The 24,740-nt window shown below is 40.8% G+C and overlaps 1 protein-coding gene across 2 annotated transcripts in view; it reads right to left on the reverse strand.

The window, feature by feature from the left end:
• Positions 1–24,740, reverse strand: part of FAR2 (fatty acyl-CoA reductase 2) — a 146,187-nt gene that overhangs the window by 25,980 nt on the left and 95,467 nt on the right. For both annotated transcript variants that reach the window (XM_035027982.1, XM_035027983.1), the window contains 2 exons: positions 17,949–18,124; positions 14,572–14,751 (listed from right to left, as the gene is read on the reverse strand). In XM_035027982.1, coding sequence (XP_034883873.1) covers positions 14,572–14,751; positions 17,949–18,124 — 356 coding nt within the window. The remainder of the gene's footprint in view (positions 1–14,571; positions 14,752–17,948; positions 18,125–24,740) is intronic.

Consider the following 24,740-nt stretch of genomic DNA (forward strand, 5'->3'; position numbering starts at 1 on the left):
AAATAAATAAATAAATAAATAAATAAATAAATAAATAAATAAATAAATATTTTTAAGAAAACGCTGGTTTCATAGATTTCTAAGAACACAACTGCAAAAGAAGTTGCAGTGCTCTGTAAATGGCTTGCCTCTACTATTCATGGCTCTGCTTGTTTTCCACTGAATTATCTTCTCGATTCCTCAGTTTTTACTGATGAAAAATGGTGATCATTATAGCTGTTCTTATTTTCAGGTTATCATGAGAACAAACAGGAATATTCACAACTGCACTTAAAGCTATTTGATAGAGCAAAATGTGCCAATAAACCGAAGGCATTTTTATGTTTGGTAAAACAACCAACAGGCATGTATCTACAAAAGTAATAGTTGGTTATCTTTTCTGCTGCAGGCAAACAGCCCTGGGCCCACCTCATCCAGCCACTTCCTGGGTTCAAAGAGGACATTGGTGTAAGAAGCACACACATAGGGGCGCCTGGGTGGCTCAGTCGGTTAAGTGACTGCCTTCGGCTCAGGTCATGATCCTGGAGTCCCGGGATCGAGTTCCGCATCGGGCTCCCTGCTCGGCAGGGAGTCTGCTTCTCCCTCTGACCCTCCCCCCTCTCATGTGCTCTCTCTCATTCTCTCTCTCTCTCTAATAAATAAATAAATAAATCTTTAAAAAAAAAAAAAAGAAGCACACACATGCACTGCTTAAGTGATACCCTTTTGGGGACCTATAATCAGTTCATGCTTTTGTTTACCAGAGTGTGATTTGCTTCTGTTTGTTCTGTTTGTTTTAAAAACAGTAAATAAGTTGGCATGGAAAAAAGACACTCTATAAATAAAAGTACATTTCTAAAATTAAACAAATGCTCTTCGGGTTACCTGAGATGTTTTGAACCCATAGGTCCCAGGTTCTAAACTTCTACTTACATTGCTTCAAAAGAAGCAAAAAGTTAGTGAAGATTTCAGAAAGCAATGTACACACAATTTCCTGTAAATATTACTATCTTTTTCTGGGGGGGGTGTGCTGAAACTTACAGAATCAACCTCCTAATATCATTAAAAATTTCATAATTTTGGTATTTACTAAATGAAACAGCAAGAGGAGTGTGTATTTTTCATCCTAGTTTTCTTAGGCAATAAGCAGGGCAAGACTAGTGGTGTATCAGGTGAAGCTTTCTGCAGAGTAAGTACTGGACATTCTGCTTCATGGTCATGTTTGCTCTCTCCTTCTCTCATCTGAATTAGGTTCTTCCCTTGATTCTTGCAGGTACTTGCTCATGTGTCAGTTTCCCCATTTTATAATGAGTCCCAGAGAGCAGGGATTATGTTTCTTCTCTCCGTGTCCAATCACTTTCTGCACCTAGGCATCTGCTCCCTTATTCAGTCCGTGAGGGCTCTCCCACACCACAGTCTTGATTGGCCAGTCTGTGTTCTGAGTAATGTTTTGGGAAGTTGAGATGGTCACTGGCAGGAGAGCCCGGGTGAACTCAGGAGGAGGTGGGGTTGGAGGGAAACTGTGGGAAAGAAGGAAGGAAGGAAGAGAGGGAGGGAGGAAAGGAAGGAGGGAAGGAAGGGATGTGTTTGTAGAGAATGAAGCAAAATTGGAAGTTAAAATATCCAGTTGGCAGTGATGACAAGTGTTGAGAAGCTGGAAGGCTGTTAACTAATTTCAACATGGCAGAGTTGCCTTCAGAGTAAATTTAAACTTTTTACTGGGGAGAAGGGTAAACCTGTGCCTAGTGCTCGTCATGAACTGGCCTCTGCATTTCCCTCTAGACTTCTACTGAGCACCTATTCTGGCCTCCAATGGCCTGATAATGTAAAAATTATTCAGTCTGTCTAGGAAACAGTCTTACTCGGCTCTGACTTGTATTTAAAGCCCAATAACATTAAAAGTACACAGAATTTTCTGTTTGTCAGCAGCTTAGATGCCATCTTAAGCCTATACAATCCTGACAGTAAATCCACAAATATCAAAATGAGTGTTTTCCTTTCCCCTGGAATAGATACACTTTCTTAGTATTAACAACATGTTCATCAGCACCTGGGCAAGACTACTTTCCAACATCTGACTTCCTTTCCTATTTCTGCCGCAGCTGACTGCTGTCAGTGTTTGATCAAAAACACCTTTTCTTGGTGGAGAAGAGAAATATGGCAGAGGACTAGGGGACTCTATTCCAACCAGTCCCTGGAATTGAGCTGGATATCTACCAGAACACTCTGAACACCAACGAAATCAGCCTGAGATGTAAGAAGATAGATCTGGATCTCTACAGACAGAATATGGCAGGCGGTTGGTTTCAAGGTATGAAGCAGGGAGCCTTGATTCAGTGGGCAGATATCAGAATATAAATGGAAGGCAGAGGGAGCTGTGGCGATCCTACACCAATGGTGAGTGATAGCCTCCCGCGCTGGAGGCAGGGAAAAGACTCGCAGACTGGTAGCGGCGGGGAAAGGACTTTAGGTCAGCCCCCCTGACTAAAACCCGGACTGGGGGCAGCTGGTGGCTTTAGAAGCACAAAGGGCAGAGACGTTCCCCCGTGCCTCGACCTGGAGGCGAGGACTGGGAGTGCTGCTGAGGGGCACACAACCCAGGACACTACAGTTTATAGCAGCACAGACAGAAACGGAGATAGTGTGGTCTGGAGAGCTCACTGAAGAGCAGACTGTGATCTCTCTGCTCTAAGGCAGAGGGTTGGAAATGATCTCTTCTGCTCTGATTCTTGGAAGAGATGTGGAAAGCCACCAGAGAACAAAAGCCCCCAAAAAACCAGTTTTCACTGAGCCCATCCCTCCCCCACAGCAGGCAGGGCAACTCTGCCCAAACAGGGTTGCCTGAGTAAAAGCACCGCAGGCCCCTCCCCCAGAAGACAGGCTGGGAGAACAAGAGGCTGACAACCCTAAGGTCCCTATAAAACAGGTGCATCTTGCTTGGATTGTGGTTGATAATTTGGACTCTGTACATTCCCTCAATTATCCCTCAACAGAATGACTAGGAGGTGGAACCCCCCAAACAGGAAAAACTCAGAGACTGTGACATCTGCCACAGATTTACAAATGGATACAGATATAACCAAGATGTTGGAAATGGACTTCAGGGTAGGAGTTCTGAAGATAATAGCTAGAATGGAGAAATCGATTAATGGCAACATAGAGTCTCTAAGGGCAGAAATGAAAGCTGAACTGGCAGAACTTAAAATGCTATCAATGTGATCCAATCCAATCTAGATAATCTAACAGCTAGGGTAAGCAAGGCAGAAGAACGAATTAGTGATCTAGAAGACCAATGGATAGAAAAGAAGGAGAAAGAGGAGGCCAGAGAGAAACAACTCAAAATCCATGAAAACAGAATCAGAGAAATAAGTGACACCATGAAATGTTCCAATGTCAGAATTATTGGGATCCCTGAGGGGGTGGAGAGAGAGAGAGGACTAGAAGATATATTTGAGCAAATCGTAGCTGAGACCTTCCCTAATCTGGGGAATGATACAAACATTCGAGTCCTAGAGGCAGAGAGGACCCCTCCCAAGATCAAGGAAAACAGGCCAACGCCCCGGCATGTAACAGTAAAACTCGCAAATCTTAGAACCAAGGAAACCATCTTAAGGGCAGTTAGGGGGAAGAGATTCCTTACGTACAGAGGGAGGAACATCAGAATAATGTCAGACTTATCCACAGAGACCTGGCAACCCAGAAAGGGCTGGCAAGACATATTCAGGGTACTAAACGAGAAGAACATGCAGCCAAGAATACTTTATCCAGCAAGGCTGTCAGTTAGAATGGATGGAGAGATGCAGAGCTTCCAAGACTGCCAGAAACTGAAAGAATATGTGACCACTAAGTGGCCATGCAAGAAATATTAAGGGGGGTTCTATAAAAGGAGAAAGACCCCATGAATGATATAGAACAGAAATTTACAGAGACAATCTATAGAAACAAGGACTTCATATGGCAACATGATGACAATAAATTCATATCTTTCAATAATCACTCTCAATGTGAATGGCCTAAACGCTCCCATAAAACAGCACAGGGTTGCAGATTGGATAAAAAGACAGGACCCATCCATATGCTGTCTACAAGAGACTCAGTTTGAACCTAAAGAAACATCCAGACTGAAAGTGAAGGGATGGAGATCCATCTTCCATGCCAATGGACCTCAAAAGAAAACTGGGGTAGCGGGTGCCTGGGTGGCTCAGTTGTTAAGCGTCTGCCTTCGGCTCAGGTCATGATCCCAGGGTCCTGGGATCGAGCCCTGCATCAGGCTCCCTGCTCTGTGGGAAGCCTGCTTCTCCCTCTCCCACTCCCCCTGCTTGTGTTCCCTCTCTCACTGTGTCTCTCTCTGTCAAATAAATAAATAAAATCTTAAAAAAAAAAATGCTGGGGTAGCAATTCTTATATCAGACAAATTAGATTTTAAGCTAAAGACTGTAGTTAGAGACACAGAAGGATACTATATCATTCTTAAAGGGTCTATCCAACAAGAAGATCTAACAACTGTAAATATCTATGTCCCCAACATGGGAACAACCATCTACATAAGCCAACTGTTAACCAAAATAAAGAGTCATATAGATAACAATATGTTAATTGTAGGAGACCTCAATACTCTACTCTTGGCAATGGACAGATCATCTAAGCAGAAAATCAGCAAAGAAACAAGAGCTTTGAATGACCCACTGGACCAGATGGACCTCATAGATATATACAGAACATTCCACCCTAAAACAACAGAATACTCATTCTTCTTGAGTGCACATGGAACTTTCTCCAGAAGAGACCACATACTGGGTCACAAATCAGGTCTCAACCGATACCAAAAGATTGAGATTATTCCCTGCATATTCTCAGACCATAATGCTTTAAAACTGGAACTCAATCACAAGAAAAAATTTGGAAGAAATTCAAACAGTTGGAAGCTAAAGATCACTCTGCTCAAGAATGTTTGGGTCAACCAGGAAATCAAAGAAGAACTTAAACAATTCATGGAAACCAATGAGAGTGAAAACACATCAGTCCAAAACCTATGGGATACTGCAGAGGTGGTCCTAAGGGGGAAATACGTAGCCATCCAAGCCTCACTCAAAAAAATAGAAAAATCCCCAATTCACCAACTAACTTTACACTTTAAAAAACTAGAGAAAAAGCAACAAACGATGCCTAAGCCATGCATCAGAAGAGAAATAATTAAGATTAGAGCAGAGATCAATGAATTAGAAACCAAAAACACAGTAGATCAGATCAACAAAACTAGAAGCTGGTTCTTTGAAAGAATTAATAAGATCAATAAACCACTGGCCAGACTTACCCAAAAGAAAAGAGAAAGGACCCAAATTAATAAAATTATGAATGAAAGGGGAGAGATCATGACTAACACCAAGGAAATAGAAACAATTATTAGAAATTATTATCAACAACTATATGCCAATATATTAAGCAACTGGAAGAAATGGATGCCTTCCTAGAAATCTATAAACTGCCAAGACTGAAACAAGAAGAAATTGACAACCTGAAGAGGCCAATAACCAGTAACGAGATTGAAGCAGTGATCAAAAATCTCCCAAAAAACGAGTCCAGGGCCTGATGGCTTCCCTGGGGAATTCTACCAAACATTCAAAGGAGAAATAATATTTATTCTACTGAAATGGTTTCAAAAAATAGAAACAGAAGGAAATCTTCCAGACTCATTCTATGAGGCCAGCATTACCTTAATCTCCAAACCAGGCAAAGACCCCATCAAAAAGGAGAATTTCAAACTGATATTCCTGATGAATATGGATTCCAAAATTCTCAACAAAATCCTAGCTAATAGGATCCAACAATACATTAAAAGGATCATCCACCACGACCAAGTGGGATTTATCTCCAGGATGCAAGGGTGGTTCAACATTCGCAAATCAATCAATGTGATAGAACACATTAATAAGAGGAGAGAGAACCATATGGTCCTCTCAATGCAGAAAAAACATTTGACAAAATACAGCATCCCTTCCTGGTTAAAACTCTTCAGAGTATAGGGATAGAGGGAACATTCCTCAAGTTCATAAAATCCACCTATGAAAAACCCACAGCAAATATCATCCTCAATGGGGAAAAGATGAGAGCCATTCCCTTAAGATCAGGAAGAGTCAAGGATGCCCACTCTCGCCACTATTGTTCAACATAGTACTAGAAGTCCCAGCAACAGCAGTCAGACAACAAAAAGAAATAAAAGGTATTCAAATTGGCAAAGAAGAAGTCAAACTCTCTCTTCACAGATGACATGATACTTTATGTCAAAAATCCAAAAGACTCCACCCCCAAATTACTAGACCTCATACAGCAATTCAGTAATGTGTGAGGATACAAAATCAATGCAAAATCAATGCACAGAAATCAGTTTTCTTATACACTAACAATGCAACTGTAGAAAGAGAAATTAGAGAAACGATTCCATTTACAATAGCACCAAAAACCATAAGATACCTCGGAATAAACCTAACCAAAGAGGTAAAGGACCTATACTCTAGGAACTACAGAACACTCATGAAATAAATTAAAGAAGACACAAAAAGATGGAAAAACATTCCACACTCATGGATCAGAAGAATAAACATTGTTAAAATGTCTGTGTTACCCAGAGCAATCTATACTTTCAATGCCATCCCGATCAAAATTCCAATGACATTTTTCAAAGTCCTGGAACAAACAATCCTAAAATTTGTATGGAACCAGAAAAGACCCCAAATTGCCAAGGAAATGTTGAAAAAGAAAAAGCTGGGGGCATCACGTTGCCTGATTTCAAGCTGTATTACAAAGCAGTGATCACCAAGACAGCATGGTACTGGCATAAAAACAGACATATAGACCAATGGAACAGAATAGACAGCCCAGATGTGGACCCTCAACTCTATGGTCAAATAAGTAGGAAAAAATATGCAATGGAAAAAAGACAGTCTCTTCAATAAATGGTGCTGGGAAAATTGGACAGCTATATACAGAAGAATGAAACGCAACCATTCTCTAACACCATACACAAAGATAAACTCAAAATGGATGAAAGACCTCAATGTGAAACAGGAATCCATCAAAATCCTAGAGGAGAACGTAGGCAGTAACCTTTTCGACATTGGCCACAGCAACTTCTTTCAAGATACATCTCCAAAGGCTAGTGAAACAAAAGCAAAAATGAACTTTTGGAGCTTCATCAAAATAAAAAGCTTCTGCACAGCAAAGGAAACAGTCAACAAAACAAAGAGGCAACCCATAGAATGGAAGAAGATATTTGCAAAAATGGGCAGAAGACATGAACAGACACTTCTTAAAAGAAGACATACAAATGGCTAGCAGACACATGAAAAAATGTTCATCATCATTAGCCATCAGGGAAATTCAAACCAAAACCACATTGAGATACCACCTTACACCAGTTTGAATGGCAAATATTGACAAGGCAAGAAACAACAAATGTTGGAGAGGTTTTGGAGAAAGGGGAACCCTCTTACACTGTTGGTGGGAATGCAAGTTGGTACAGACACTTTGGAAAACAGTGTGGAGGTGCCTCAGATAATTAAAAATAGAGCTACCCTATGACCTAGCAATTGTACTCCTGGGTATTTACCCCAAAGACACAGATGTAGTGAAAAGAAGGGCCATATGCACCCCAATGTTCACAGCAGCAATGTCCACAATAGCTAAACTGTGGAAAGAGCTGAGATGCCCTTCAACAGATGAATGGATAAAGAAGATGTGGTCCATGTATAGAATGGAATATTACTCAGCCATCAGAAAGGTTGAATACCCAACTTTTACATCAACATGGGATGGGACTGGAGGAGATTATGCTAAGTGAAATAAGTCAAGCAGAGAAAGTCAATTATCATATGGTTTCACTTATTTGTGGAACATAAGGAATAGCATGGAGGACATTAGGAGAAGGAAGGGAAAAATGAAGGGGGGGAATCGGAAGGGGAGATGAACCATGAGAGACTATGGACTCTGAGAAACAAACTGAGGGTTTTAGAGAGGAGGGGGGTAGGGGGATGGGTTAGCCCAGTGATGGGTATTAAAGAGGGCACATACAGCATGGAGCACTGGGTGTTATACAAAAACAATGAATCATGGATCACTACATCAAAAACTAATGATGTATTGTATGGTGACTAACATAGCATAGTAAAATAAAATTAACAAAACATCTTTTCTTTTTCACATGGCAGATTGTGCTTCTAGACACCAGGTAGCTTCAAGAGCATGATTTTTAGTAGGTACAAATCTATCGGGAAGTTTTCATTGATGAAAGCCTCTAGGAATGGCTGGGCCAAGTGAGGAGAGTGGGGAGGCCAGGGCACATCAGTGACTAGAATATGAATGAACCCCATGTCAAGGGAGAGCCGTTAAATGAAAAAGCACTTTGAGGTACTTTTCCCCAAACTTGCCTGCTCATCAGTAAGACTTATGTGGGACCTATGACAAAAATCCAGCTCCCTGGTACCATCTTAGAACCTCCAAATCAATCTTCAGGGATGACAGCTTGATCATCTTGATTTTTAACCAGTGGAGTGGTGATTGTTATGGTCAGGCAAATAGGGGAATCGCCAATTTGAAAGGACGCCATTCCACAAATGTAAGGCTTGAACAAATAGGGATTAGCTCTCAGAAAGGCATCGCTTTTTGGAGTAAAATTGTCAGTTGACTTGAGCTTTAAAGGAATTAAATCCCTGGCACTAGAGATGGAATCTGACAGTCAATTAGCAGCTGTGTGCAAGGCCAGGTGCAAAGCAGTTACTGTGTCCCATTGGTTTTTCTGTCCCCAAACACAGAGGTGTTTTTTTGTACCTGTTGCCACACCCCAGTTCTAGGTCTCCACCCCACAACATGGCAGGTCATGGCTGTCCGCCTCTGGCGACTGCCCATGGCAATTTAACCCCCTTCCCCCATGACCATACTAACGTTCCTATTTTTTTTTTAAGATTTTATTAATTTTTTGACAGAGAGAGAGAGACAGCAAGAGAGGCAACACAAGCAGGGGGAGTGGGAGAGAAGCAGGCTTCCCGCGAAGCAGGGAGCCCGATACGGGGCTTGATCCCTGGACCCTGGGACCATGACCTGAGCCAAAGGCAGATGCTTAATGACTGAGCCAACCAGGCACCCCATACTAACGTTCCTAAAGCCCACTTTTGTCCAAGTCTTTTTTTGATGAAAACAAAATGGAATCATCAACCAACCAAAACCAACCCCCTACATACACACACACACACACACACACACACACACACGACCCTCCTGCTGTGGATCCCCATTGCCTATAGAATTAAATACAGTCCTCCACACAGCATTCAAAATCTCAGTATGGCCCCAGCCCATCTTCCTAGCTGGACCTCTGACAGCTTCCCTACACGTAACATCAGTGCTGCCCAAATGGATGGACGGCCATATCCCAAACATGCCCCCGGTCTTCCTGCTCCCGTGGCTGTGCCTAATATGAGCCCCCATCTCACCTCTCCCCACTGCACCTCCTCTCCCAGGACCAGGTCCTGTGCCTGTCTCCATCTCCATCTAACTCACTAGGTCCCACTTCCTCTACCACACTCCATATATAATGCTACCCTGTTCTATTTTGTGTTTCATTGTGAGCTCCTTGAGAACACAGTCTATATTTTAAGAAAGCACCTTTGAATCTCTCACGCTGCTGAGTATGTGGGAGTACCAAAAAGAGCCATGTGACCAGAATCATGTGGCCATGGAGAAAAATGGTGTCCCTGTAACTTACTAGCTGAGAGGCTTCCGAAGAGTTACTTAGCCTTTCGGAGCTTCTGTTCCTTAATTAGCACAGTAGCGATGATACATAGCACCACCCCTCCAATATTATGGTAAGGGACTGAACGTCTGTCAAAGTGTCTTTACTCACAGTAATTGCTCAGTGATGACGCACAGCTGTCCCTCCCTTCTTAATGCATATGTACTAGATTGATTTAAGGAGGCTAACTAAATAAAGCAGTAAATACTACTAGTTATTTCAAGTTTTTCTGTAGGTGCAAAACTCCTTCCTCTCTCTTGTAAGAGCAGTTAACTTAGCTTGAAAAAGATGGAAAGCAGTAATCTTTCCTGGTTAGTTATGTGCATTTTTTAAAAATAAACATTCTAGGGGCACCTGGGTGGCTCAGATGGTTGAGCTTCTGCCTTTGGCTCGGGTCATGGTCCCAGGGACCTGGGATCGAGCTCTGCATCAGGCTCCCTGCTCCATGGGGAGCCTGCTCTTCTCTCTCCTTCAGCTGCTCCCCCTGCTTGTGCTCTCTTGCTCTCTCTGTCAAAGGTAGCAGGAGGGGAAGAATGAAGGGGGGGAAATCGGAGGGGTAGACGAACCATGAGAGACGATGGACTCTGAAAAACAAACTGAGGGTTCTAGAGGGGAGGGGGGTGGGAGGATGGGTTAGCCTGGTGATGGGTATTGAGGAGGGCACGTTCTGCATGGAGCACTGGGTGTTATGCACAAACAATGAATCATGGAACACTACATCTAAAACTAATGATGTAATGTATGGGGATTAACATAATAAAATAAAAATAAAAATAAACATTCTACTTAAGCTGTTATTCTGGAAAACTGGAATTTCATTGGTAATCCCTCATCCATGTACGCACAGGAGTTTCTGAAGGTAAAAATCCCCAACCGTAGAAGCTAGAAATACGAAGATGGGGAGACGGGTAAGAATGGTGGCACAATGCTACGATAAAATGCCTGTGGGAGTTGGGACGAGGACATCGGACACGGGCAGGTGTGAGAGCTAGAGAAGCCTGTTTTTTTTTTTAAAGATTTAATTTATTTATTTGCGAGAGAGAATGAGAGACAGAGAGCACGAGAGGGAGGAGGGTCAGAGGGAGAAGCAGACTCCCCGCTGAGCAGGGAGCCCGATGCGGGACTCGATCCCGGGACTCCAGGATCATGACCTGAGCCGAAGGCAGTCGCTTAACCAACTGAGCCACCCAGGCAACCGAGAAGCCTGTTTTTTAATGCTGATTCATGGCCATGCTTGTCATACCAATAAGAAGCATTGACACCTAATTGGGGTTATTATTAAAATGTGGTTATGCTAACATCCTAAAAGTTTATACTAACACAATCAAATTTCACCTTTCAGCCATGGTTCAGGACCAAGGGAATTCTGGAAGTTTTCAGATATGGGCTGAAGGAAGGGAGCTGAGGCCTGGCAGTCTTGGGCTGTGGAAGGACACAAGTGGGGTGGCCTGAAGGGGAAGGGGCAGGGCTTGTAGTTGTCAGGTTTGGGTTCACCAGCCCAATGCCTTTACGAACAACAGTGAGCGCTATCACTTGGGCCTACGCAATTGAAAAAGGTCCTGGCAAAAAGTGCAAATCCTCTTTTAACAATAATTAAAAAAAAAAATCCTCTTTTATTGAACGGGAATTCTCATTAAACTGGTTTTTGGGGAAAAGAAAGGTTTATTTTACTTTGTCTTGAGTGATTTTCTTTTTTTTTTTTAATTCTTTTTTCTCCCAGCTTTACTGAGGTATAATTGACAAAGTGGTAAGATATTTAAAGTGTACATTATCATGATTTGATATACAGTGTGGAAGGATTCCACCTGCCCCCGCCCCCCATCTAGTTAATTAACACATCCACATGGGTGATTTTCTTGAGATCACAAAGCCCAGAGCACAGCCTCAAGATCATCTTATAGTCTAACACCTGGTTCCTTTCTAAAAAGATGAGGACCCCTGGAATACCAAGAACAATGACAGCTCCTAGATGCCATGAGGCCACCGTTAACAAAAACTTCCAAGGGAAATGGAAACCTAAAAATCTTGGAAAATAATTTTATTGTAACCACAGGTTGATTACAAAATAGAAATCAGAGAAAACATATTTTCTTAAATCAAAGTAACTAAATTTAGGTGAATTGATATTTATTCAGAATAACTTTAATGCTGTTTGTTATTCTAAAACTTCCAAAAATTCCATCTGACATAGGGGTTGTTCAAACTGTCACAAACAACAGTGTAGCTAATGAAGGGTTGCTAGGCTTTATTCAAAGCATGACTCCAGACTTAACACAGAGGTTCTATTAGAAGTCTAAGAGGAAAAAATGGACCATCAGAAATAGGGATAAGACATGGACATAGAGGCATTTTACACATAGGACTTCACATCCCCAACTAGAACAAGCTTGCTCTGGAATTCTGCCATCTATTTTCATGTTTGTCTAAACCAACCAACAAACAAACCTCAGCTGGAATAGTGTGAACAATGGTCATCTCGTTCCATCAACAACATTTCATTCATTCAGCACATATTGGAGTCCCTACCATGTGCTGGCACTGAAAGCAAGAAGGAGCAAGAGACATTCCCTTCCTTCGCCAAACTCATTGCCAAAAGAGAACACAAACAACCAGATATTTCGAATAACCCGGGGAAGAGCAATGATAAAGATGGGCATGGGCTCCCATGGGAGCCCCAGGGAAGGCTGCCTCAGCCCAGCAGCTTCCAGGGGAGAGCTCTGATGTCGGAGTCAGAATTACCCAGGGAAGCAGAGGTGGAGGTAGTTTCTAGAAACAGAACCATCATAAGCCAAGGCAGAGAGGCATGAGGGAGAGGAGTAATGACTTCAGTGTGACTGCAGCACACATGTAAAGGGAGGGCTGATGGAGATGAGGCTGGACCGGTGGTCCTGAATATAGAATTCTGAGTTAATAAATTGTGGTTATGACTTTTCCCTGCTTAAAAAACAACAACAACAACAAAAACCTTGGTTCCTTAATTGCATGCAAAGTGTATTCTTTTGAGACAAAATTTATTTCATTTTTAGTTCTGTTTGGCTGCATATTTTTCAAAATAATTATACTCCTTGGGGAGCAGTAAATGACAGACATGGGTTTTATATAAATGTCAATTACGATTTGATCATAAATCATGAAGCAATCACCTGCTTTTACCAGGGGACACGGAGTGTGGGGAAAGATGGCAAGTGCTGAGCACCTGAAGAGAAATCAACTCCTCTTCTGGGAGGTGAGTTTATTCTTCTTGGAGATCTAGGGGTCCTGGATCTGGAGTAGAGTCTGGACACAGTTTGGGAGGGAGGAAGTACTACAGAGGACCTGGAGAAGCCCCTCACCGTGGGTGAACTGCATCTTCATTTCCTGTGTCTTTTCTCTGGCAAATTCTGCCAGACTTCTGTACTGCCTCACATCATGCTGTGATCTGTCAGGGGCTAGACAGGTCAGCAGTAGAGGAAGGCTCTGGAATCTCAGCAGCAGCAGAGTCTGGAATCAAAGCAGTTCTGCCCGTTTTCCTGGGCATAGCAAATATGTAAGCACTACACTGACCAAGAGACAGCACTATGAGAGGGCAGCTAACCGAAACAAATCGATTCTATCTGAAAACACACTGAGGCTTTCCACATCCACTCTCCTGTACCGACTTAGGGCATCAGAGCATCTTTTCTCCAACTCTGCCGACAAGCTCTGCACTCGGAAGGTTCCTTTGCATCACTTAAGCAAATCATTGCTTATTAGTGACTTGAGGTAACCTCCAGTTTCTTTAGATGACTTTCACTCTTCTTTGTCCTGGATATTTAAAAATAACAGGTAAAAATATCTATTCTCAGAGCTGTAGGAGATAAAAATGTTTGCCCTGATGGGAATGAGCTCTTGATTTAGCTAAGCTTCATTTTAAAGAGTCTATCTTAAAGAGAGATACAGTATTACATGAAATTAACATCTGACAAATTTCACGGGAAGTAGTCTATTTTCTCTGATGTAATACTTTCTTTTGCAGTTTTTTTTTTTTTTAAACAAGGTAAACTTGGTAAATTGAGCAGAAGAATGAAGATGGAAAAAACAAAAACATACTTATTCTGAGACCAGGGCCATGTTCTAAGAACAAAGTGGTTCCTGTTAGTAGGCAAGAAGAGAAAGATGCTAGACCGTTATTTTTCCTCCACAACAGGACAATAAGGAAAGCGTATCTCGGCCTCCTAGACCAAGAGACTCGCACTTCCTACCAGACCTGGGAGGATTTCCGCTTACCTATGAGTTCTTCCTTATTAACCTTTTGATTAACTGTTATTAAACACTCCTGAACACAGTGACTGCCTTATATGACTCAATTTATCATCACTACAAGATGAGCACTATTATCAGCCCCATTTCACAAATGAAGGAACTGAGGCACAGAGAGGCCAAGGAACTCACTTGAGGTCACACAGATAGGAAGGTCTGATGCTGAAAGCTTTCTTCTTCACTTTTACACTGTACACTCTACTTCCTTTAGTGACCATGCGGAGTTCAGTAAGAAATGAAAAACCACCTCTATGGAAAACATTCCCGTGCACCTAGTACGATCCCAAACTATTCCAAAAAACTCTTCTGTGGCATTTATCCATGCCTGTACTCCCCATCACCAAGCACTATACTCCCTCCCCAGGCTAGCATGAAGGGAACAGCAGGGATCGGGTAGCGAAAGCTAGCACCTTTGCCAAGCATGCTGTTTCAGGTGTCTCGCCTTGTTACCTCATTAATGAATGACTACAAAGAATCACAGAGAACGACCACCTGCCCATCGCCTGACCCCCTCATGTGACCCAACTTACTCCAAGGAGTCGATAATTTTTTTTGGCTCCACAGGGCACGGGTAGATGACCTCATCGATGTGCGTCAGGTTACAATTTGAAAAGGCGGTGGAGATATGTATGAAGGCTTCAAGCTTGGGCATCTGACTGGCCATAAGCAAGAGCTGCTGGGTGGCAGTGACGTTAAGTTGCACGGCATGTCTGCAGGAGGTAAAGCAGAAGGAAGTACAGTGAGGCAACTTGGCATCCTGCCTTGCTAGAACTTCACCTACTCCAATAACTGGCATGTCCATCTGATTTCTGTGGCTGCACCAAAGGACCCAAAAGAAAAGCATGGGTCGTGGCTACACAGTAACGCGATGCCTGCAAGGTGTTATATGGTGATGATGCATTCTGTGCACATAAATCCTATTCATTGAAGCATTGTTCATATTGCATATAGAGATGGCTTGGTTCTAAATCAGCTGGAAGGAAAAAAAATCATAATCCTCTGAATGTATAAAGGGGTTTCTTAAGCAGCCATTAAAAATATAGAAATAGGGGCGCCTGGGTGGCTCAGATGGTTAAGCGTCTGCCTTCGGCTCAGGTCGTGGTCCCAGGGTCCTGGGATCCAGCCCTGCATTGGGCTCCCTGCTCAGCGGGGGGCCTGCTTCTTCCCCTCCCTCTGCTTTTCCCCCACTTATATTCTCTCTCTCTGTATCTCTGTGTCTCGAATGAATAAATTAAAATATATATATATATAAAAATAGGGGTGCCTGGGTGGCTCAGCTATTAAGCGGCTGCCTTCGGCTCAGGTCATGATCCCAGGGTCCTGGGATCGAGCCCCGCATCGGGCTCCCTGCTCTGTGGGAAGCCTGCTTCTCCCTCTCCTGCTCCCCCAGCTTGTGTTCCCTCTCTCACTGTCTCTCTCTCTCTGTGTCAAATAAATAAATAAAATCTTTAAAAAATATATAAAAATATATAAATTGAGCATCTAACTCAAGAAGCTGCAAAATTCAAATGAACTGTAGGAGAGCAACAGTGGATGGAGAATGAGAAATAGAAATTTCTATTGCAAATGTCCAGGTCAGACCTAAAAATCGATGTCAAAATCCTAAGTTTTAGCTACTAGAACACCAAGTTATATAAGCACAATATGTGATGACAAATGGTTCATTCTAGAAATACATGGTTTATACAATATCAGGAACCCTATTAATCTAACTAAAAAAGAGCATAAAAAAGAGAAAAACTAAATGATCCTCTATATGCATTTTGAAAAGTTTTAAAATGACATTCAGTATCCATCTCTAATTTAAAAAAAATTCATTAAAAGAAGAATAAATTATTAAAATATATCCCTTTCCCTTTGTTAGCCTGTATCATGTTCAATGGTGAAAATTTAGGAGCACTGCTTTTAAAGTCAGGGCCAAGAAGAATGCCTGCAATCACTACCATTAGTTAGTACTGCTCTGAACTTCCACCCGGTAATGAGAGAGGAAAACAAAATGAATTAACAGATATAAGAGTTGCAAAGGCAGTCACGAAAATCCGTATCAGATTACATAATTGTATATCTGGGAAACAAAAGAGCTAAAAAAAAACCACCCTGGGACATGCAATGATTCATTCAGTAAAGTGTCCGTTTATAAAAGTTGTGTTAAAGGAAAACATTGGAGAATACAGTGGAAGAAAGGCACATACTCAAACTGAACATTTAAAAAATATATCAAGTTAAGAATAAATGAACAGACTATATACAAAAAAATGATAAAACTTCATTAAGGGTTATAGAAATGTTGAATAAACAATATTATTCTTAGGAAGAGCCAATGTTTTAAATATGTTAAGCTTTTCTAAATTAGGTGACATATTCAAGGTAGTCCTAATCAAATTCCTAACTTTTTAAGAAGTTGAAAAAATTATCTTAAGTTTAATCAAGATGGATAAGCAGATGTGAATAGTCAGGAAAATTGTATAAAAAGAGAATGATGTGTGTATACTTGTCTAATAAAAAAAATTACTGTAATAAAATACTGTGGTGTTGGAAGAGAAAGTCTAAGTAATGGAACAAAATAAAGAGTCCAACAATGGAAATGCAGTATATTATAAGAGCTTCATTTAAATAAAGAGTAAAAGCAAATCATTTAATAAATGTTGCTCAAGAAGTAGCCATCTGTTAGAAATTTTTCAAAAGCTACTCTACATTCACACCCACATCACTTTTCCTTTTTATAGAATTTTCCTATTTCTCTTTATAGGCAAATAAACTCTAAATGGGTTAAAGATTTAAGGTGAAAATGAAGCAATAACAATTGTAGAAGAAATTATGAATAACTGCATAAATAATAAAAATAGTTGAGGACAAATGATAAATTTAAAATATTTTGAGCCTTTATAAAAGACAAAAAAAATCAATATGCTAACTATTCCAACAAGTCTTAAAATTGACAAGAAAAAAAATGTTTTGGTAGAAAAACATGTAAAGAACACGAATAGGCATTTCACAAAAGAATAAAATGCCAATCAGCATTTCTACATCTTCAACTTTTCTAATTATCAATAAAACCAAAATCAAAATACACAATGTAATTTCCATTGTATTGGCAGCATTAAAAATATAGAAATACATAGTATGGCTGTGGGTGTCAGAAATGAGCATTCATGTGCACTGGGACAATGTAAATCAATACCACCTTTGTGGAAAACAATGTATCATTTACCATTTATAACCTGGGCACAGCTGCTACATCTCTAACAATTTTACTTCTGGACATTTGCCCAAAGTAAAGCGCACAGTGGTATAAAAAAAATGTAAGCACAGAGATGTTCGCTGAAGCATTGTTTATAATAGTGAAAAATTAGAACAATCCAAAAATATCCACCAATACAGAACTGGTTGAGTATACTATATACATGTATAATGGAATGTCATGCAGTCATTAGAAATTATAAAGAATATCTATTGACAATGAAAGATATCCAAAGATGTAACTGAGCAAGTTGCTAAAAAATTATCAATATGATGCCATTTTTTGGTGAAGTTGAACATAGTCTATTTTATTATGGTTGTGAAAAGAAAAGTTGGAATGGATGCTCTCCATAATATTAAATGGTCATCTCTGGGTGGCGAGATTTTTGGAGAATTTTTACTCCTTTGAATTTTTTTCATTAAGAATGTATCTTTAAAAAAATTTTTTTATTTAAATTCAATTTAGTTGACATATAGTGTGTTGTTAGTTTCAGGGGTAGAATTTAGTGATTCATCATTTGCATATATCTTTTTTTTTAACAGAAATGACAAAGAAACTGACACACATATACACGCACACATGCGTGCCATGCACGCTCTCTCTCTCTCTCTCTCACACACACACACACACACACACACCCACCATGAGAGGGAAATGGGCATGTACCTCAGATGATCATCAAAGCGCACAGTAGCTGCACAGTGGAAGACAATGTTTGTACAGGAGAGAAGCTCTTGCATGTCCTCCTTGCTGATGGCAAAGTCATTCTGATTGAGATCTGCATAGATAGCTCTGATCTTCTCATGCACGTTTGGACAAATTTCTTTGACTTTTTCAAACAGCTAAAACATAAATATAAATCAATATGCAGAGAGCATCATCACCATCACATTGCTCTTGTTTTTGCTGGCTTGTCTCATCCCAATTCTCAAAAACTGGTTTTATTTATAGTATCACTCAAAGAAGGTATTTACTCAAGAGCCATTTGTTTTACTCCAGGCAATTCAGTCAGCTTAGTATAATTTCTGCTCCTCTTAATTTGATAAACATTCGAAAAAATCAGTTCTAATAATCAGTTAAGGAGTATATTTTGAGCTTTTCCTGCATGTGTGAAGGGGTGACAGTGAGTCATCCATATCCTGCCCGCCCCCCATCCCCGCCAACAAGGCAGCTTCGTGTTTATATGTGGTGATTTTTTCCATTTTTGGCTGGGAAATATGGCTTTCAGTGCAAAATTATCAACCTTTACAAATTACCAGCAAAATCACCAGCCTTTACAAGGGAGGTCTCACGGGCACAAGTTCAAAACAACTTAGTTAACTGGCCCAAAGGAACAATAGCTCTTAGCAGCGCAAACATAATTAGAAAATAACAAATTGGGCAAATTTGTAATGGGTAAAACAAAATACAACTTTTACATAATCTCATTCCAATATCGATGGCAGTTATTGTCTAGTAAAAGAATTACATAAGTAATGTCCTTTTTATGGGATTTTAATTGATTTCTTAATATTCTAATTTCTTTATAAAGGAAAAGGAAAGAACACTGGCAGTTTTAGCTTTTATTACCATTGTTCGAATGGAACAGTCTCTACTTTCCCCTCCACACACAAGCTCTTAGGTTCAACTGGTATTTTTCCATTTTCTCAAAGAATATAATTTTAACAAAATGATCTTGGTTTCCACCTGTTTTGACAAAAGGAAATTCTGTAGTATTGACATGGGCTGTTCGCAATGAGGAAAAGTAAGGCTAAATGTTTAGGAAGGTTAGGAGCAGAGAAAATTAGTCTGTTTTAGTCATAGTAGAGTAGCAGAGCCTGTCCCCTTCACCCCTTCTGCCCCCGAAGAATGTTTGCATTTACTCCTTAATCCTGAGTAGTAGGCTTCTTCCCTCCATTGGAGATCTACCCTAGGCTCTTTTGTTGGGTCATAAGAAATTGATCTAAGGTAGTCATAGAAGTCATGTCTCATATTCTTGAATCAGGCAAGACCATGTTCAGAGGCCTTCTGGGAATCCAGTGAAGGTGATCAGGGAAGGAGGTCAAGTCCATGTATTGGCCTGGCGAGTTAATATATTTCTGCCTTTGAGCTACCATTTTTTCTGCACCGCAGGATCAGCCTTGCAGTAGCGTGGGACTTCAGTCCTGACGAGTTTGGAGGTTAGATCAATCCTCAAAGCTTTTTTGACATTTGGGACTGATGATGTGGATACAGTGTCTGAGAGACATTCTCAACAAAGGTCATTCTGGTTCTTCCAGAAAGATATTTAAGAGCTTTTGTAATCTGGATGAATCAGAAGCATGCTAAATACTGGTTTTCACGGTCAAATGTTTTCCTTCTCATAGTCCATGTTAATCATGCAACAAATTGGATCTTCTTGGATAAATTTATCTAAAATGTCCACAATTTCCCCCCCCCTTTTAATAATTGGATTTGTAGAAGGTTCTGTTTTGAGTCTGCATGGCAGATTTTATTCACAAGAAATTTAGTGAGGGTTCTGTGGAGTCTTTGACTTTGGCCTGTGATGACTTCTGGCTACGTTAGAGTAGTAAGTGGAAAATGACTTCAGTGTCCATCCTTACAGCAATGGAGTTCCTCACACATGATGTAAGCTACCATAAAGATTTTCCTTTGCTTTTGGTTTTTATGACTTCAGCAGAGAATCCTGCTACACCCTATTGTACTTTCATCCCACCTGGGCAAATGTAATAAATGGAGATAATCACCATTTCAGGAAAGAGTGTTCTGATCTATATTCTGTGTATTGATTACATTTTCCTTTTTTTTTTTAAAAGATTTTATTTATTTGACAGAGAGACACAGCGAGAGAGGGAACACAAGCAGGGGGAGTGGGAGAGGGAGAAGCAGGCTTCCCACCGAGCAGGGAGCCCGATGCGGGGCTCGATCCCAGGACCCTGGGATCATGACCTGAGCCGAAGGCAGACGCTTAACGACTGAGCCACCCAGGCACCCCTTGATTACATTTTCCAATGAGAGGGCATGTCTGAGTGAACATGGTATAATTTTTTTTTAAAGTCTAAGTTTTCTAATCCAGATGGAATTTATTATGGTCAATTGAAATAAATCAGTGAATTGGCTGCAGCAATTCAAACCACAGGACTAAGTGAGAGTCACATTTTACTATGTGATCCATGCCCGTTAATACGACTTGCCTTGCCTGGCATCTCACCATTTTGCTCCAGCCACCCCTAACAAAATAATACTTCTTAAATGTTTCCACATTCTCAATAGACTGCTGAGATTACAGCCAACCACCATCCAACAGGTCAGTGCTTTTCCACATGTTATCCACCAAGCGAACTGTATTGGATTCACTAGGATGCACATTAAAAGTGTATATTTCCAGCCCCTGGCCCCACCCACTGAATAAGAAATGACTGGGTCACACCCAGGAGTCTGTATTTCACATCAAGTTCCCTGGTGGATTTTAACTGATCCCAAGATGAGAACTTCTTCAGCTGGAGTGTTAACACGGATTAATTGAACAATGGTGTTTGAATCATTTCCCTTTATAACTGTCCGGGGCAGTTACAGGACATCAGTGGTTTTCAAACTGTGTAGGCATAAGAAAAATCCAGGAACCAATTAAAAATGACTTGCTTACTCTACCCTCTGAGATCCTGACTCAATAGGTTTGGCAGGTTAACCCAGGTAGTTGTATTCCTTAACCAGTTCCACAGATAGGTCTGCTGTGCTGGGTACCATACTTGTGAAACATTAATTTGGAACATTAATTTGGAAAATTCACATCCATTTTTAAAGTCAGGGCTTAAATTTCCCCCTCTGGTTGGTAAATCCTTGGTTCTTGCTTATCATTTTATGCTGGACAGCACCCAGTTCATTGAAAAGCCTCAAATGTTGTTTGTTACATTGACATTAATTACTGTAAGAACAGTAATGGAACCAGGAGTGGGAGCTTGATTCCTGAAATCGTTTGTTTACCAGCTCTTTTGTGTTGGTGGGAAGAAAGACAGCAGATAACTACCACAAGTAGAAGAAACAAAGTGTTCCCTTGGGTCCTCTGCACTGATGGCAAACGGGAGCTGGAAAGGCTCAGAGTATAACCTTTGCTTTTGTAATAATGATACAACCGAAGGACAGAAGAAATGCTGCAAATGGGTCCTCAGTGGACACCAGCTCTTCTGAAAGGTTCTTTTGCTGATGTGAGCCATTCATTAAAGGTAAGAAAAAAATAGATGGACCAAACATGAGTGCAGAAAAAATATATAATTTCAAAAATTTCACTGAAGGTCCACCAATAAAGAACTTAATGTAGTTATTTTAGATTCTAAGAGTTTATCATATTTCTTCTTGTATAGTCTTTAGGTAATGGCATAGGACTGAGAAGGTAAAGAGTGGAGTAGCTACCTGCCATTGATGAAGACTCAAGGAGGGACTGCTGTGTTTCCATTTCCTGAAACCCTGTTCTTGACAGAAGCAGGATGTTTTTCTGTGGCCAATGAAAGATCACAGCGAAGAGGCTCTCTAAACTTTTCAAACTTGGGGTGCCTGGGTGGCTCAGTCAGTTAGGCGACCGACTCTTGATTTCAGCTCAGGCCATGATCTCAGGGTGGTGAGATCGAGCCCCACTTAAGCCCTGCTTAAGATTCTCTCTCCCTCTCCCTCTGCCCCTCCTCCCCCTCACTGTCTCTAAATAAATAAATCTTTTTAAAAAAACCATTTCAAACCGGTAACAAAGCTATACGTTTCTCTTGGAAAGTCTAGGAGTGTTCTATTGATTTGACATTATACGGCAAGGATTTCTTTCTCTTAATTTGTTTTAACCACAAGAGATGATTCCATATACGACAATAGTTACTGATAGCCCAGACACAGGAGAGAAACTTTACATATCCTAAGGGAGAAAATTCAGCAGAAAGAAGATCAGAAAGAGAAATTTTCTGGATTCGATAAACTCCTTGTGTATGACTTTTGGACCCAGACACTATGACTGCATTTTTATTAGAAGCAGGAATTGGGCAAGGGGTTGGGGGTGTGACATTTATATTACGCTTTTGAAACAACGTAGAGGTCCTGAACTTGGATTTCTACAATTAACTTGTTATCCACATGATCTCACTTTGTGTTTTTTTTTTAAGATTTTATTTTTATTTATTTGAGAGAGAGAGTGCATGCGCACGTGAGTGAGCACAAGCAGGGGGAGGGGGCAGAGAGAGAGGGAGAAGCAGGGAGCAGGGAGCCGAGCAGGGAGCCGAGCAGGGAGACTGGCACAGGACCCCCAGGATCATGACCTGAGCTGAAGGAATATATTTAACCAACTGAGCCACCCACATGACCTCACTTTGGAGGTACCCACAGAGAGTTCAGTTGCTACTTTCTGGGGACCAGTGAAAGTCATCGTATCTTTTTTTTAAAATTTTATTTATTTACTTGAGAAAGAGAGAGAGAGAGCGAGTCCAGGACCCTGCGATCATGACCTGAGCCAAAGGCAGATGCTTAACTGACTGAGACACCCAGGTGCCCTCCAAATCATCATATCTTTAATAATCTTGAAAGTCTTTGATCTTTATTCAATATATTGAGTCCCTCTCTTCAAAAATAACTATGTTCTCTAGTGCAAGTAGCCGACCAAAATTTTCCTAATATTTTTAATTGGGAAACAAAAGGTAAGGTCTCTTAAACTAAAGGGCAATCTCTGTGGAGTACCAGCTGTCCTAAAGCAAAAGAGAACCCATAACATTTATCGGAGAAATTTTGGGAGTGCTGAGTAAAAGCAAATCAACAGATTCTGCAAGTTAGCTCTCGAGCAAGGACTTAAGAAAGTGTATAATCTGAGAACCATTAAATAACAAATCAGTGCAAGTAAATTAAGGCAGAAACTATCATACCCAATATAAAGATTCACAAAAACTTACAAAATGTTATGATTTTGCTCGTTCACTAATAACTCTCATAAGATAGAAAGGATTAACCTAGAAGTTTTTATTACTATAGTGAGGACCATTTCTATAGGACCATAAAGCAGTATGGGGTAGCTGTGTGATTATCGAACTTTGGCACGTAGCAGGGTTAACTAGAAAGTTGTTTAAAAAAACCAAAAAACAAAACCCCAGATGTCCTGACCCTGGAGATTCTACCTCAGTTTAAGTTGAAGCTTGGGCATCTGTACTTTGAACAAGCTCTCCAGTGAGTCTGATATACACTGTAGGTGAGAGTCACGGAGAAAGATCTCAGGCTTTGTGGAGTCAGGAAGGCCTGGGTTTGAATCCCAGCTCTGCTGTTTATTAGATATGTGAAGGGGGCAAGTTACGCACCTCTTGGGGCTTCAGTGTTTCCATTTGCATATTTATCTAAAATGCTAATCACTAAACTATCTCATTCTGTGTTCTCAGAGAACTAATGATTCAGCATATAATCTGCTATTCTTAAAAATAATTTTGCATTAAAAAGTCTTAGTTCATTTTGCATAAAAATCTGTAATAAACAGCTCACTGTCTTGTTATGTTTTGTGACCCCAAGGTCATTTTCACAGAGTTCTTTCAGACTAAGCACCTAGGGCAAAAAAGGAGCTAGGGTGGCTAGGAAGATGGAAACCAATCTGAAGATTGCTCCCAAGTCTCTAGCAGAATTGGTGGCATCTCTGCATTATCCACGGGAAAGGATGGGAAGAGTGATGATCCTAATCCAGAAGTGGACATTGCCTTCCCTTCCTAAGGAAGTGGTCATCACTGGCAAATGTACCACCTGGCGAGCAGGGCAAGACAATCGGAGCTTACAGGATGCAGTTTCTCAGGGGAGGCCATGCAAGGCGGTGGGGACAGTGTGAGCTTTAGAGGTAAGAGAACCACCTGTAAATTCTTTGTCACTTCTTTGGTATTTCCTTGGATAGGCGACAACTTTCCTGGATGAGTTTCTCCTCTGTGAGGTAGCAAGAACACATACCACAGAGGTTTGTGAGGGTAAAATGGGCTAATGAAAGTCAGATGCCTAGCAGAGTGCCTGCTACTTAGTAGGTTCTGGAGCATAGGAAAACTCCTTCTCCGCATATACAGCAGTGCTCAGTTTTTAAAAGGGGCTCATCAGACAGCTGTGTGTGTGTGTGCGTGTGCACATTTGTTACATCATCGCAAGGTTTCAGATTATACCGTGTGATGCAGCTACCTCTGCAAATTGAATGTATTTCAGAGTCAAGCTGAATCCTGTGGCTTGGTGACTTTTTGAGTAAAATGAGTATAGAAAATTTGAAGCTTTTAAGAAAAAGACCTGATGTGACTAGAAGAAATTGAAAAGGAAGGAAAGAAGTTAGATGTGTGAAATCATGCCAGTGATTGAATTACCTAGTAAATTGTATTGTAAAAGAAAATAAGAGATTGAGAAAATAAATTGCTTCTGTTTCTGGGATTGTTATTATACCCCAGGACTAAATCAATTTCTTTCTTTCTTTCTTTCTTTCTTTCTTTCTTTCTTTCTTTCTTT

Source organism: Mirounga leonina, unplaced genomic scaffold (genome assembly GCF_011800145.1).
Source record: "Mirounga leonina isolate KUSES-001 unplaced genomic scaffold, KU_Mleo_1.0 Mir_201, whole genome shotgun sequence".
In the NCBI taxonomy this organism is placed as follows: domain Eukaryota; kingdom Metazoa; phylum Chordata; class Mammalia; order Carnivora; family Phocidae; genus Mirounga; species Mirounga leonina.